Here is a 16,614-nt window from a genome sequence, read left to right as displayed (position 1 = left end):
GCTTATCTTACTGTGTTTGGGGTCTCCTTTTTGCAGGCTGCAGGTTCGTAGTTCCTGTTGTTTTTGGTGTCTGTCCCCAGTGGGTAAAGTTTCTTCAGTGGGTTGTGTAGACTTCCTGGTGGAGGGGACTAGTGCCTGTGTTCTGGTGGATGAGGTTGGATCTTGTCTCTCTGGTGAGCAGGTCCACGTCTGGTGGTGTGTTTTGTGTTGTCTATGGCCTTATTATGATTTTAGGCAGCTTCTCTGCTAATGGGTGGGGTTGTGTTCCTGTGTTGCTAGTTGTTTGGCATAGGGTGTCCAGCACTGTAGCTTGCTGGTAGTTGACTGAAGCTGGGTGCTGGTGTTGTGGGAGATTTTCGCCATTTGAAATTATGTGGAGCTGGGAGGTCTCTTGTGGACCAGTGTCCTGAAGTTGGCTCTCCCACCTCAGAGGCACAGCACTGACTCCTGGCTGCATCACCAAGAGTCTTTCATCCACATGGCTCAGAATAAAAGGGAGAAAAAGTAGAAAGAAAGAAAGAGAAAGGAAGGAAGGGAGGAAGGAAGGGAGGAAGGAAGGTAAAATAAAGTTATTAAAATAAAAAATAATTATTAAGAAAAAAATTTTTTCAAGAAAAAAAAAAAAGACAGACGGATAGAACCCTAGGAGAAATGGGGAAAGCAAAGCTATACAGACAGAATCTCACACAGAAGCATATACATATACACTCACAAAAAGAGGAAAAGGGGAAAAAATAATATATCATGCTCTCAAAGTCCACCTCCTCAATTTGGAATGATTCGTTGCCTATTCATGTATTACACAGATGCAGGGTACATCAAGTTGATTGGGGAGCTTTAATCCGCTGCTCCTGAGTCTTCTGGGAGAGATTTCCCTTTCTCTTCTTTGTTCGCACAGCTCCCGGGGCTCAGCTTTGGATTTGGCCCTGCCTCTTTGTGTAGGTCGCTGGAGGGCGTCTGTTCTTTGCTCAGACAGGATGGGGTTAAAGGAGCAGCTGCTTGGGGGCTCTGGCTCACTCAGGCTGGGGGGAGGGAGGGGTGCGGTTGTGGGATGAGCCTGCGGCGGCAGAGGTCGGCGGGACGTTGCACCAGCCTGAGGTGCGCCATGCGTTCTCCAGGTGAAGTTGTCCCTGGATCCCGGGACCCTGGCAGTGGCGGGCTGTACAGGCTCTGGGGAGGGGAGGTGTGGATAGTGACCTGTGCTTGCACACAGGCTTTTTTGTGGCGGCAGCAGCAGCCTTAGTGTCTCATGCCCGTCTCTGGGGTCCGCACTGCTAGTCGCGGGTCGCGCCTATCTCTGGAGCTCCTTTTAACAGCGCTCTTAATCCCCTCTCCTCACGCACCTGGAAACAAAGAGGGAAGAAAAAGTCTCTTGCCTCTTCGGCAGGTCCAGACTTTTCCCCGGACTCCCTCCCGGCTAGCCGTGGTGCACTAACCCCCTGTAGGCTGTGTTCACACCGCCAACCCCAGTCCTCTCCCTGTGCTCCGACCGAAGCCTGAGCCTCAGCTCCCAGCCCCGCCCACCCTGGTGGGTAAGCAGACAAGCCTCTCAGCCTGGTGAGTGCCGGTCGGCACTGATCCTCTGTGCAGGAATCCCTCCGCGTTGCCCTCCGCACCCGTTGCTGTGCTCTCCTCCGCAGCACCGAAGCTTCCCCCCCTCCGCCACCCGCAGTTTCCGCCCGTGAAGGGGCTTCCTAGTCTGTGGAAACCTTTCCTCCTTCACAGCTCCCTCCCACTGGTGCAGATCCCATCCCTATTCTTATGTCTCTGTTTATTTTTTCTTTTGCCCTACCCAGGTATGTGGGGAGTTTCTTGCCTTTTGGGAGGTCTGAGGTCTTCTGCCAGCGTTCAGTAGGTGTTCTGTAGGAGTTTTTCCACGTGTATATATATTTCTGGTGTATCTGTGGGGAGGAAGCAGATCTCCACATTTTACTCTTCCGCTGTCTTCCTGCCTCTCTCCGCTATTTGGGTTTTGTCAGAGTCTATCATTCAGTGAAAGGCCGGATTTGGTCAGAAGACAAGGGAGGAAAAGGCATAAACTGTGATGTAGGTCACTGGCAATACGTTCATATGCACAGTTGTAGCAGGCTCTGGGTGTAGCCCAAAGGGGAGCCTATTTCCTACATATTTAAAAGACCTTTTGGTTTCCTCCAACCACAGTGGCTTTTCTGTCCTGGAGGTACAGAGTTCTGCAGAAGGAAGACGTACTCCCCAAACAGGTGTTCTCTAGGATGGAGGGAGCAGCCATTGGCTCCTCCCAGGAAGTTCCCTCTATAAAGCTACATAGTTTTCCTTGGTCCTAGTCAAACTGTGTCCTATGTTAGAAAAAGAAGATGACATGGGACTTAGGGGATATCCTGGCACACCACCTCCAGTGGGTCTCAAACATTGCCGCCTAATCCACTCATCTGGAGAGCAGGTGAAATCCCAATACCCAGGCCTCAAAACAGACAACCAAAACATGGGATCCTTTGAAGTAAGATTGAGGCATATGTAGCTATTAAAATTCACCCTCAGAGTGGCATGTGGGCCTCAGTGAGAACAAGTCAGCTTACAGTGCTTATCACATTCTCCATGCCTGACATTGACAAGGGCACACTGTGTATGTGCATATACTGACCAGTGAGTGGTCTTGGGGGCAGGGGTGCCTGAGAGTCTATATTTCTGAATAGCCTTAGTCCTTCCAAGCTCCTCTGTCCTCCCAGTTCCATAAGCTTTGAGGATAAAAAATGTCAAGGGGATCTTCAAGGCTGAAAAATAAAAACCATGTATGTCATGACTTGTTTTGCCTAGAATTTTATTGGTATTGAAAGAAAAGTTTTAAACAAAGCTTTAGAATAATGTTTACTAAGGAAATAATAATAATTAACAAAGCCACAGGAGCAGTCCCCTGTATGATTTACATGGAAAGAAGTCTGCAGAATCCACAAATCTCATCTTAACTCAGGGCCCTGCTGTCATTCTGTAAAGCAGAGTTAGGCCCTTTAGTCAGGTGCAATACTTTCAGACATTTGCCACCAATTCCAGATTCTCACCACAGCTATTTACACCACAGTTAAAACTTTCTCATGGAATTGTCTCAAAGTTGTCTACAAAGGATTGAGTTTGCAAAAGAATTGACATTCCAGTTTGATAAGCACAATGTCCATGTTGAGACTAATTCCATCAGAAGAAGATGCAGTGCTTTTCACATGTGTGTCCCTAAGCAAAACCTGGGTTTCCACTACTGTTTCACCCCCCCACCCCCCAGAGGTGAAGAATCACTGATTCACCAGGGACAGGCCACTCCTTGGGACTTCCCCTCCTCTGTTCCACAGACACCTCCAGGGTACCTGGGGCTGAAGGACATGTCTTAGTGGTCATTGGTGTCTCCCTCTCACTCACTCTCTTCAGAGGAAGAAGAAATCTGAAGGTCACCATAGAGGACACTCCAGGGGCCTGGGGCACAGTGCTCCTCAGACTTATTGCCCATGGCTGGGCTCTGAGCAGGAGGGATTGGCTTCTCAGCAGGAGACAAAGAGGGAGATGTCATGTATGTGCAGCTCCACCAAGCTTTGCCTACTCTCCTGAAGAGCATCCTGAGAGGCTGGCCTGGAACACGTCTGATGGCTGGAGGCTGGACTCTGGTGTAGGCCTGGAGAGTATTCAGGTAAGATGTGTTGTGTGGAGGCTGGAGGTTAATGCTTTGCACCTGTGCAGGTGTCTTCCTGGTCACTTGGGGTGCCACGGTTGGCCCAGGTCTGGTAGTACTGGGTGGAGGCTGCAGATTCTGGAAAACCCCCGGATCTGGTCTCAGGGTGCTCTTCTTGGGAAATTGGATGGGACTCAGTCGGGGTTTCTTTGGTGGGTTCAGACAAGCCAGGGTGGAGATCTGAGCAGATCTCTTGCCTGGTGCCTGGATGCTGCTTATGAAGTCCTGGACCAAACTTCTCGATGGGACGCCCTGAGGGCCAGGTGGATTTCAGGTCATCAATCCTGATCAGTGAGCTAATTGGGCGATCCATCTCCAGGACAGATTTCCTCTGGGATGCCTGGATGAGTATTGGCCATTGTGGAGGCTGTAGGAGAGCACCAAAAAGACAAAGACAAAATGTTAGAATTTCCTCATTGTCCCGTAAAAATTAAAATTAACCAAACAACATCTCCTATATTAAATTTCACAGTAAGAGACAGATGAGGAGTCAACTTAAATGTAATGAGTTACTCAACCTCTGGGGTGGTCACCAAAAACCAAACAGCCATATCCTGTTGATACATTTTAAACATCAGCTCGAAAAAGAGGAAGATTGTAATCAACGTCTGTTGTTTAACTAATGGAGACAAGGTTTTTATACACTCTTCTTGGTACTGTACACTGCTTAGTGTCTTGCAGGCCCTGTGATGGTGAAATGAGTTTTGATGGCCAATTTTGGAGGATGCCTCGCAATTGAAAACTGGCTCTTCTAACTTCAAGGATTCAGCTTATGGCATGGTATGGCTAAAATGACTTTCATTTCCCCTGCCAACATACTCTATTCTTCCCAGAGAGGCAAGGAAGAATGCAGAATGAAAGAAATAGAGTAAAATGGCATCTGAAAGCTCCACTAAATGACCCCATTGGTCAGAGGGAATGGGAACAATTTCCTCACACAAAAGGGGATGGGGAGACCAGGGTTACCCAGGAGGGAAAGAGTGTAGGAACCAGGAGGGACTCACCCTCACAGAGTTGCAGGATTCTGTCACTTCTTTTCATTGGCTGCTGCCCACCTTGGGGTCTCCTGGGAAATCTCCACCCCTCCCCTCCCCCAGCTACCCCTCAGGGGCACTGGTCCCCCCCCATGCCCTCAGGACCCACGTGACCAGAGGGGACCTAGGAAGGCAGAGGATAAGGCCCAGGACCTCAGCAGGCTCCCCAGGGCCCAAGTGGGTGGGGAACATGCTAGCTGCTTTCCCTTTCATTCCTCTGATCTCCTGAGGGTCTCTCCCTGTCCCCGTTGCTCCCCTCACTGAGGGTGGGCCCCTCCAGGTATGGGTACCCCTCCCCTCCCCCAGCTTCCCTTCATGAGTGCTGGTCCCATCCTGCCTCCACTTCTCCTTTCCCCTCTCTTCCCCCACATGTCCTACCTGGTCACTCTGGGGTTCCTCCCATCCCATTAGGTGTCTGTGGTTCCCCACCAGTGCTTGGTAGGTGCCCTGATTGTTGTGTGACATGAACTCTGTGTCCTCCTACCCTGCCATCTTGACTCCACTCCTATATCACATTGTTTTCATTCCTGTAGCTTTGTAGTAGTATCTAAAGTCTGGAAGGGTTTATGGTTCCTGCTTTATTCTTTTTCCTCAGGTTGCTTTGTCAACTCTCGGTCTTTTATGGTTCTGTATAAATTTTAGGATTATTTATTCTTGTTCTGTAAAAAATGTCACGGATAATTTGATGGGGATCACATTATAGCTGCAGGTTGCTTCAGGTATTATGGCCATTTTAACAATATTAATTCTTCAAGAGCATGGAATATCCCTTTCTTTGAATCATCTTCAATTTCCTTTATTAATATTTTGTAGTTCTCAGCATGTAAGTCTTTCACCTACTTGGTGAGGTTTACTCCTAAGTATTTTATTTTTTGATGTGATTTTAAAAGGAATTGTTTGTTTACATTGCTTTTTAAATATTTCATTGTAAATATAAACAAATGAAACCGATTTCTGTATGTTAATCTTGTATCCTGCTACCTTCCTGAATCTGTTTATCAGTTCTAGTAGTTTTTTTATGGACTCTTTAGAGTTCTGTACATAGTACTATGTCATCTGCATAGAATGAAAATTTTACCTCTTCTCTTCCAATCTGGATACCTTTTCTTTTTCTTGTCTTATTGCTGTCACCGGGACTACGCTGAAGAGAAGTGGTGAGACTGGGCATCCTTGTCATGTTCCAGATTTTAGTGGTAAGGCTTTCTGCTTTTTACTATTGAGTAGTATATTGGCTGTGGGTTTGTCATAAATAGCTTTTATTATGTTGGGATATGTTCCCTTTATGCCCACTTTTGCAAGGGTTTTTATCATGAATGGATGTTGAATTTTAGGAAATGCTTTTTCTGCATCTCTTTAGATGATCATGTGGATCTTGTCTTTTTTTGTTGTTGTTGATATGGTGTATCACATTGATTTGTGTATGTTGAATCATCCTTTTAACCCTTAGATAAATCCAATGTGGTCATGGTATATGACTTTTTATGTGTTATTTGATTCAGTTTGCTAATATTTTATTGATAGTTTTTGCATCTATATTCATCAGAGATATTGGCTTGTAATTTTTTTTTGGTAGCATCTTTGTCTGGTTTTGGGATCAGGGTGATGGTGGCTTCATAGAATGTCTTTGGGAGTATTCCTTCCTGTTCAACCTTTTGGAAGAGGCTGAAAACAATTGGTATAAGTTCTTTTTTGTATGTTTGGTAGAATTTGCCTGTGAAGCCATCTGGTCCTGGACTTTTGTTGGTAGGGAATTTTTTAGTTTACAGATTCTATTTCACTTCTATTGATAGGTCTGTTCAAATTGTCTGTTTCTTCTTGATTCAGTTTTTTTTTGCAGTACACGGGCCTCTCACTGTTGTGGCCTCTCCCGTTGCGGAGCACAGGCTCCGGACACGCAGCCTCAGTGGCCATGGCTCACAGGCCCAGCTGCTTCGCGGCACGTGGGATCTTCCTGGACCGGGGACCCGTGTCCCCTGCATCAGCAGGCGGACTCTCAACCACTGCGCCACCAGGGAAGCCTGGTCTGTACTTTTTAAGCTAAGCCTTTACTGAAACTAGAATTTTTGTCTCTGAGAGAAAGTTGTACTGATAACCAAAATGGAGGATATTGTCTTCATTTTACATGTTTTATTAAAAATTACTTGAAATCATATTTGGTTAGTTTCTTCATGATAATGAGATCCTCCCAATGTGTTATATTGTACAAATATCCTCACTTCCAGTCATCTATAATAAGTTTTTATTCTTGTCACCAAGTTTTATTTACTTGAGTGTAAAACAGGACCTTAATAGTGTAGTCTCTGTCCCTGAATTGTGTTCAGATTTCAGTCTTTTAGGCATAACTCGGGCCTCCTCGTCAGAAAGTGCATTTTAACAGTATTTTCATGTGACTCACACGTGCTTTTTTTTTAACTAAGTAGGGCAGGTGTACTTATTCTCAATTTGATAGCATTTTGAATAAGCTGATGATCTTTTAAAACTAATGATGCCCAGAAATACTAATTTACTGAATCCTTTTAAGTTCTGGACATGGGAATTTTTAAATGTTTTCTAAATAATAATGATGTAAAGCAAAGAGAACTCCTGGAGGTGAAGAAAAAGGGTAACAGCTCCCTGATTTCTTCTTGTCTTTTTACAGCATGGGAAGAAACTCTGACCTGGGTCAAGAAACTGTGGGTGTTTTTATAGAGAGTGGGGTTCTATTAGGAGGGACAAAGGACCTAATCATTTTTCCATGTGAGAATCTATCACATGGAATTGTCTCTCTCTCTTTCTCTCTCTAGGACTTCTTCCCTTAATAAATGAAGAATGGGAGACTCCAGGTGGCCTCATGGTTGAGGTTTCAAGACGAGTGAAGAAAGATAAAAGCAAAGTAAAAGAAGCTCAGGTTGAATTACTCACTTTGACTTGAATATACTTCTGTGAGGAGTTACATCAGCATTATGATTGAATAAGGTGTGTTTCATCATACCCCCCTTTAATAACAACTTGGCTTCATTCACAGACCAAAGTGTCTTTGTGGGAGCTGTGGGATCCAGCAAAATATGTCAAGGGGAACAGGAGGAGTCTCACCCACCTGTGCACAGGGTATTAGGCATAGAGACCTCAATCCCAGCTCTGGACATTTCAGTCATCTGTTAACTGGCTCCATCACTTAAGAACGAAAGAGCTTTTGTGGATATTCAGGTTTCTTGTAGAGAAGTACTGGCATAATGTTGGGGCAAAAAAAAAATATATTTATGAGTTTGCATGAATTGATCAAAGTAAAAGGAATGGTTTCACGAACATCAAGCCTCCCCCAAGATTGAACAACTAAAGGCCAAGAGGGCTCTTCTGGCCCATGATTTCCCCTGCAGGGGCAAGTGAGAGCATGTGAATTAACATGTAGCTTCTCCAACTATGTGGGATATTGCCAAAAAGCCCATTGATTTCTTGCCCCATTTAGAGTGCTGAATTATGAGATGAATGACTGGGGTGGGAAGAGGTAGCAGATAGGATTCTTAGAAGAAATTGATGTGGTGCAGATTCTACCTGCTGTACCACAGACTCTATCAAGAAGCCCATCCATGAGCGAATAGGGATGCCTCACCCATGGATCCTCCCAACTGGCCAGTGGGCAGCCTCAGTGCTCTGAACACATTATACAAATAAATATCCACACTGTGGCTAGTTTACTACCATGGGTGCTCACAACCAAGGCAGTGAGGGAAGGCTTTGGCTGACAGCTTGAGAACACACAAAGGAAGCTGGCTCACATCTGCAGGCCAGAGACAGACCATAAATTTCTGCATTAGCACCACCCTTAGGAGAAGAAAAGGGGCTCTAGCAGCCCCCAGCCTATTGTGTTGCTAGATAAAAATAGAGCATATAAGCTCAAGAATTCTGCCAAAAGATGAAATAAAAAGCATGAAACACTTTTATTCATAGAAGGTCTGAGAAAGCCTCTGAATCTCTAAGTCTAGAGGGCCAACAGAAGGTGTTTTTCTCCTGAAGACAATTAGCAAACACTGGAGTAGGTGGCTGCTACTTCAAAAGTGAAGACAGAAGCACAAAACGCCAGGAACATTTTTTTTTCTAAATCAAAGTAACCTAACACAACTAAAGGATTACAAAGTCTTCCAGGTATTAATCCCAAAGACTTTGAAATCTGCAATCTACCTAATAAATAATTCAAAAACAAACACTGTTATAAGAAACCTCAGTGAGCTACAAGGAAAGACTGAAAGACAATTCAGTGAAATCAGAAAAAACATGAAGAAAACAAAAATAGACAAAAACTGTAAAAAAATAAAAGGAACCCAAAACATGGTGGGGATGAAATGAAAAATGCAATAGAAAAGTCTATAGCTACAATAGCTTTTTAAAAATATGCAGAATAAAGTGAAGTGTATTGTGACATTAAAAATATAAAAGAATTAAAAATGGAACATTTACAGGCCTACAAAGATAAGTTTCTATCAACATAAGATGGACTGTTTTAACTATGAGTTATTTTATGTATACCTCATGGTAACCCCAAAGCAAATATTTTTAGTAGAATCACAAACACTAAAAAAGAGCATACCAACATGGTAAACCACCCATTATAAAGGTAGACAGAACCAGAGGGAAAAAAGAAACAGTGGAAATATAAAACAGGGGTCCCTAACCCCCAGACCATGGACTGGTACTGGTCCGTGGCCTATTAGGAACTGGGCCGCACAGCAGGAGATGAGTGGTGGGCAAGCAAGAGAAGTTTCATCTGTATTTACAGCAGCTCCCCCATCACTTGCATTACCACCTGAGCTCTGCCTCCTTTCAGATTATCAGCAGCATTAGATTCCATAGGAGCGCGAACCCTACTGTGAACTGGGCACGTGAGGGATCTAGGCTGCATGCTTCTTATGAGAATCTAATGCCTGATGATCTGAGGTGGAGCTGAAGCGGTGATGCTAGTGCTGGGGAGTGGCTGCAAATACAGATTATCATTAGCAGAGAGGTTGGACTGCACAGAGATCATAACAAATCACTTGCTTGCAGACTCATATCAAAACCCTATCACGGGCTTCCCTGGTGGCGCAGTGGTTGAGACTCCACCTGCTGATGCAAGGGATATGGGTTCGTGCCCCAGTCCAGGAAGATCCCACATGCTGTGAAGCAGCTGGGCCCGTGAGCCATGGCCGCTGAGCCTGCACGTCCAGAGCCTGTGCTCCGCAATGGGAGAGGCCACAACAGTGAGAGGCCCGCATACCGCAAAAAAAAAAAAAACAAAAACCCTATCAGTGAGTGGCAAGTGAAAGCAAGCTCAGGGCTCCCACTGATGCTGCATTATGGTGAGTTGTATAATTATTTCATTATATATTACAATGTAATAATAATAGAAATGAAGTGGACTATAAATGTAATGCCCTTGAATTATCCCGAAACCATCCCCACCTCCCACTCTGTGGAAAAATTATCTTCCATGAAACTGGTCCCTGGTACAAAAAAGGATGGGGAACACCGATATAAAACATTCAGAAAGCAATTAATAATATGGCAGTAATAAGTCCTTACGTATCAAAATTCACTCTAAATGTAAGTGGACTTAATTCACAAAGCCATAGAATGGCTGGATGTATAAAAAATATATAAGGTACAATTAAATTCTGCATATAAGACACTCATTTCAGTTTTAAGACACACATATACTCAAAATAAAGAGATGGAATATTATATTCCATGCAAGTAGAAGCCAAATAATGTGGGGAAAGCCATACTTATATCAGACAAAACAGACTTTAACAAGAACAATATCAAGACACAAAGTCATTATATTCAATATAATGATACAAAGGTCAACCTATCAAGAATATGTAACAATTGTAAATAGATACACACCTAACATCAGAGCACCTAAATATATTAAGCAAATGCTAACAGATCTGAAGGGAGAAACAGACAATACAATAATAGTAGGGAACTTCAATACTCCACTCTCAGCAGTGGATAGATCATCCATATACTGGATGAGCAATGATTTATGTATATAGACCAGTGTATATACACTGGTCTATACATTATACCAAATGGACTGAACAGGCATATATAGAACATTCCATCCAGCAACTTGTTCTCAAGTGCACATGGAACATACTCCAGGATAGATTATATGAAAAACGATGTCTTAGCAAATTTAAGAAGATCAGAATCGTACCAGCTATCTGAACACAATGATATAAAACTAGAAAGCAACAAGAGGATATCTGGAAAATCTACAAAGAAGGGAAAACTACACAGTGCACTTCCAAAAAAGTCTATGAGTCAAAAAAGAAATCAAAAGGAAAAATTTTTAAAAACTTTAAAGCAAATGATAATGGAGACACAACTTACCAAATCCTATGAGATGCTGCAAAAGCATTCCAGAAAGGAAAGTGTATAGTGGTAAGTGCAAATGGCAAGAAATTAGAAAGTGCCTAAGTAATCTATCTCTACATATCAAGGAACTAGAAAAATAAGAAATTTTTCCTAAAGTTAGCAGAGGGAAGAATATAATAAAGACTAGCGTGGAGGGGCTTCCCTGGTGGCGCAGTGGTTGAGAATCTGCCTGCTAATACAGGGGACACGGGTTCGAGCCCTGGTCTGGGAGGATCCCACATGCCACAGAGCAACTAGGCCCGTGAGCCACAACTACTGAGCCTGCGCATCTGGAGCATGTGCTCCGCAACAAGAGAGGCCGTGATAGTGAGAGGCCCGCGCACCGCAATGAAGAGTGACCCCGCTTGCCGCAACTTAGAGAAAGCTCTCGCATAGAAACGAAGACCCAACACAGCAAAAATAAAATTAATAAACTCTTACCCCCAACATCTTAAAAAAAAAAAAAAAAGACTAGAGTGGAAATAAATAAAATAGATAAAAGAAAATCAGCGGAAAGGATCAACAAGCGAAAAGCTGGATTTTCAAAAATATATAATTCACAGACTTTTAGCTAGACTAGGAAAAAAGAGAGAAGACAAATAAAATTAGAAATGAAAGAGGAGACATTACCACTGATACTACAGAAATACATAGGATCATAAGAGACTACTATGGACAGTACATATAGTACTGCAAGTATTGGTATTAGCTGAAGCAATTAGGCAAGACAAAGAAAGGCATCCAATTAAGAAAGTAAGAACTAAAATTGTCATTATTTGAAGACATAATTTTCTATATAAAAAATCCTAATGGGGACTTCCCTGGTGGTCCAGCGGATAAGACTCCGCGCTCCCAATGCAGGGGACACGGGTTTGATCCCTGGTCAGGGAACTAAGATCCCACATCCCACATGCCACACGGCGCGGGCAAAAAAAAAAAAAAAAAAAAAAAAATCCTAATGAAGCAACCAAAAAGTTGTAACTAATCAACAAAGTATGTAAAATTGCACTGTATAAAATCAACATACATAATCAGTTGTATTTCTATACACAAACAGTGAAACATCTCTCTGAAAAAATAAAGAAGACTTTCTAATTTACAATACCATCAAAAAAAAAAACTTAGGAATAAATTTAACAAAGTTGGTGAAATGTCTCTAGATTGAATTTAACAAGGCATTGATAAAATAAATTGAAGACACTAACAAATGGGAAGATATCCTATGCTCATAGGTTGGAGGAATTTCTAAGATTTAGAAGTCCTTAATTCAACACCATCTGCAGATTCAAAGAAACCTCTCTCAAAAATCCAATGACATTCTCTACAGAAATAGAAAAATCAATTCTAACCTTTCTATCAAACCAGAAAAGAACTGAATAGCCAAAACAATTCTGAGAAAGAAGAAGAAAACCAGAATCATCACACTTCCTAATTTCAAACTCTACTACAATCTATACTATTTAAAACAGTATGGTGCTAGCATCAAAATAGACACCCAGACCAGAGGGACAGGATAAAGAGCCCAGAATTAAACCCCCACATAGAAGGTTAACTAACTTTTGACAAGGTAGCCAAGAACAACCATGGGGAAATAATAGTGTCTTCAATAAATGGTGCTGGAAAACCTGGATAAACACAAGCAAAAAGTAAATCTGGACCCCTATCTTAAACCACTCAAAAGAATGAACTTGGGATTCCCTGGAGGCACAGTGGTTGAGAGTCCGCCTGCCGAGGCAGGGGACACGCATTTGTGCCCCGGTCTGGGAAGATCCCACATGTCGAGGAGCGGCAGGGTCCGTGAGCCATGGCCGCTGAGCCTGCACGTCTGGAGCCTGTGCTGCGCAACAGGAGAGGCCACAACAGTGAGAGGCCCATGTACCGCGCAAAAAAACAAACAAACAAGCAAAAAACAATGAACTCAAGATGGGTGAAAGACTTGAACCTAACACCTGATACCATAAAAGTCCTAAAAGAAACATAAGAAACTCCTCTACATTTGTTTTGATGACTTTTTGAATATGACACCAAAAGAACAAAAAACAAAGGCAGAAGTCAACAAAGGAGAATAAATCAAACTTCAAAGCTTCTGTACAACAAATTAAAAAATCAGCAAAATGAAAAGTCAACCAACTAAATGGGAAAAAATGTGGACCATATATTGGATAAAAGGCACATAATTAAAATACCTAAAAAAAAGCCTCATAAAATACACATGAAACCAAACAATCCAATGTATGAATGGGCAGGAAATAATTTTTTTTTTCAAAAAGACATATAGATGACCGAAGGTATATAAAAATGTCATCCTGGCTAATCATAAGAACAATGCAAATCAAAACCACAACACAATATTATCTTGCACCGGTTAGAATGGTTATCATTAAATAACGAGATAATGAGCATTGGTGAGGATGTGGACAAAATGGAACACTTGTGAACTGTTAGTGGGGATATATGTTTTGCAGCAACTATGTAAAACAATATGAAGGTTTCTCAAAACTTTAAAAATACGAGGCTTGCCTGGTGACGCAGTGGTTGGGAGTCCGCCTGCCAGTGCGGGGGGCGTGGGCTCGTGCCCTGGTCTGGGAGGATCCCACGTGGCAGCGGAGCGGCTGGGCCCGTGGGCCATGGCCACTGAGCCTGCGCGTCCAGAGCCTGTGCTCTGCAATGGGAGGGGCCACAGCAATGAAAGGCCAACGTACCATAAAAAATATATATATTATATATATATATATATATACACACACACACATACACACTATATGATCCACCAATTCCACTTCTGGGTATTTATCCAAAGAAAATAAAATCACTAACTTGAAAAGATATATGCACCCCCATATTCACTGCAGCATTATCCACAATAGCCAAGATATGGAATAAACCTAAATTCCTATCAACTGATGAATGGATAAGACAGATGTGATATTTATATTTATATATTTATCTGTATTTACATACACACAATGAATATTATCAGTCATTAGAAAGAAGAAAATTCTACCATTTTCAACATTAAGTACCTTGGGTAAGTTATGTTGAGATAAGTCGAAAAGAGAATGAAAAATACTATGTGATATCATCTATTTGTAAAATAAAAAAAAAAAGCCAAACTCACAAAAACAACCAGGAGAATGTTGGTTGCCAGGGGCTGGGGTGGGGGTTATTTAAAGGTACAAACTTTTAACTTTTAAACTTTTAAACTTTTAACTAAGAGTAAATAATTCCTAAAGATCTGATGCACAGTATAGAGAATCTAGACAGTGGTATTTTATTATAATCGATAAACTTGTTAAGAGACTAGAACTTAATTTTTCTAAACCCAATAAGAAATAGTAATGATAACTACTGCTACAATGGCAATCATAGTATAATACGTAAATGTATCAAATCGCCATGTTGTGCACCTTAAATTCAAATATTATATGTTAAATATATTGTAAGGAAAAAAAGAAATGCTAAAAAGTACCATCAATATTAAAACAGGTCAAGCAGAAGAAATTTTCTGTGAGTTAGAAGACAGAAGTTGAAAATATCCACTCAGAGGAGAACAAAGAGAAAAAAAGTGAAGAATAACTATGTGATCTATAGGATAAACTCAAAAGCAATATTCTGTGAATTATGGAGACTTAGAAGAAAAAACAGAGACAGAAAGCTTCTTTAAAGAAATAGTGGCTGAGGTGGCCCTGGGGCAGCCGGCGCCAGGGACATGCGCTGATTCGATCCCTCCGGAGAAGTGTTGAAGTTCCTGGGAGAGGGCAACTTTAATTTATAAAGAGTTGTTAACATTCACTTCCTCTAACAAAAGCCTTTAAAGTCCAGGCGGAGGGGAAGATGGCGGAACAGTAAGACACGGAGAACACCTTCCTCCCCACAGATAAACCAGAAATACATCTACACGTGGAACAACTCCTACAGAACACCTACTGAATGCTGGCAGAAGACCTCAGACCTCCCAAAAGGCAAGAAACTCCCCACGTACCTGGGTAGGGCAAAAGAAAAAAACAGAGAGAAAAGAATAGGGACGGGACCTGCACCAGTGGGAGGGAGCTGTGAAGGAGGAAAGGTTTCCACACACTAGGAAGCCCCTTCGCGGGCAGAGACTGTGGGTGGCGGAGGGGAGAGCTTCGGAGAGCCACGGAGGAGAGCACAGCAACAGGGGTGCGGAGGGCAAAGCGGGGAGATTCCCACACAGAGGATCGGTGCCGACCGGCACTCACCAGCCCAAGAGGCTTGTCTGCTCACCCGCCGGGGTGGACGGGGCTGCGAGCTGAGGCTCGGGCTTTGGTCGGAGTGCAGGGAGAGTACTGGGGTTGGCTGCGTGAACACGGCTTGAAGGGGTTAGTGCACCACGGCTAGACGGGAGGGAGTCCGGGAAAAGGTCTAGAGCTGCCAAGGAGGCAAGAGACGTTTTCTCCCCTCTTTGTTTCCTGGTGCGCGAGGAGAGGGGATTAAGAGCGCTGCTTAAAGGAACTCCAGAGACGGGCGCGAGCCGCGGCTAAAAGCGTGGACGCCAGAGACAGGCGGGAGACGCTAAGGCTGCTGCTGCCGCCACCAAGGGGCCTGTGTGCGAGCACAGGTCACTATCCACACCCCTCTTCCGGGGAGCTTGTGCAGCCCGCCACTGCCAAGTCCCCGGGATCCAGGGACAACTTCCCCGGGAGAACGCACGGCAGGCCTCAGGCTGGTGCAACGTCACGCTGGCCTCTGCCGCCGCAGGCTCTCCCCGCACTCCGTGCCCCTCCCTCCCCCCGGCATGAGTGAGCCAGAGCCCCTGAATCAGTGGCTCCTTTAACCCCGTCCTGTCTGAGCAAAACAACAGACGCCCTCCAGCGACCTACACGCAGAGGCGGGGCCAAATCCAAAGCTGAGCCCCTGGGAGCTGTGAGAACAAAGAAGAGAAAGGGAAATCACTCCCAGCAGCCTCAGAAGCAGGGGATTAAAGCTCCACAATCAACTTGATGTACCCTGCACCTGTGGAATACATGAATAGACAATGAATCATCCCAAATTGAGGAGCCGTGTGGATGAAAGGCTCTTGGTGCTGCAGCCAGGAGTCAGTGCTGTGCCTCTGAGGTGGGAGAGCCAACTTCAGGACACTGGTCCACAAGAGACCTCCCAGCTCCACATAATTTCAAATGGCGAAAATCTCCCACAGATCTCCATCTCAACACCAGCACCCAGCTTCACTCAACGACCAGCAAGCTACAGTGCCGGACACCCTATGGCAAACAACTAGCAAGACAGGAACACAACCCCACCCATTAGCAGAGAGGCTGCCTAAATTCTTAATAAGGCCACAGACACCCCAAAGCACACCACCAGACATGGACCTGCCCACCAGAGAGACAAGATCCAGCCTCATCCACCAGAACACAGGCACTGGTCCCCTCCACCAGGAAGCCTACACAACCCACTGAACCAACCTTAGCCACTGGGGACAGACACCAAAAACAACAGGAACTATGAACCTGCAGCCTGCAAAAAGGAGACCCCAAACACAGTAAGATAAGC

The 16,614-nt window shown here is 43.9% G+C and overlaps 1 protein-coding gene and 2 long non-coding RNA genes across 3 annotated transcripts in view; 1 reads left to right on the top strand and 2 right to left on the bottom strand.

Annotated features, from left to right (window-relative positions):
• Positions 1-1,822: 1,822 nt before the first annotated feature.
• Positions 1,823-3,961, bottom strand: LOC113610754 (putative protein FAM90A10P; the record flags this gene model as incomplete). Its single annotated transcript, XM_027089132.1, has 3 exons — positions 1,823-1,961; positions 2,621-2,750; positions 3,385-3,961. Coding segments are annotated over 3 exons (846 nt in total), but the record flags the coding sequence as incomplete, so codon positions are not given.
• A 2,736-nt stretch (positions 3,962-6,697) lies between these two features.
• LOC113610756 (uncharacterized) overlaps positions 6,698-16,614 on the top strand; it is a 29,197-nt gene continuing 19,280 nt past the window's right edge. The window contains exons 1-2 of the long non-coding RNA XR_003429206.1: positions 6,698-6,746; positions 7,509-7,680. This is a non-coding gene — a long non-coding RNA (uncharacterized LOC113610756). The remainder of the gene's footprint in view (positions 6,747-7,508; positions 7,681-16,614) is intronic.
• LOC113610755 (uncharacterized) overlaps positions 7,871-16,614 on the bottom strand; it is a 40,600-nt gene continuing 31,856 nt past the window's right edge. Inside the window, exon 3 of the long non-coding RNA XR_003429205.1 lies at positions 7,871-7,929. This is a non-coding gene — a long non-coding RNA (uncharacterized LOC113610755). The remainder of the gene's footprint in view (positions 7,930-16,614) is intronic.

The sequence above is a fragment of the Aethalodelphis obliquidens genome, unplaced genomic scaffold (genome assembly GCF_003676395.1).
Source record: "Aethalodelphis obliquidens isolate GAN/ISIS:26980383/991018 unplaced genomic scaffold, ASM367639v1 scaffold65, whole genome shotgun sequence".
NCBI classification, from domain to species: domain Eukaryota; kingdom Metazoa; phylum Chordata; class Mammalia; order Artiodactyla; family Delphinidae; genus Aethalodelphis; species Aethalodelphis obliquidens.
This window is presented reverse-complemented; position numbering and strand designations above follow the sequence as displayed.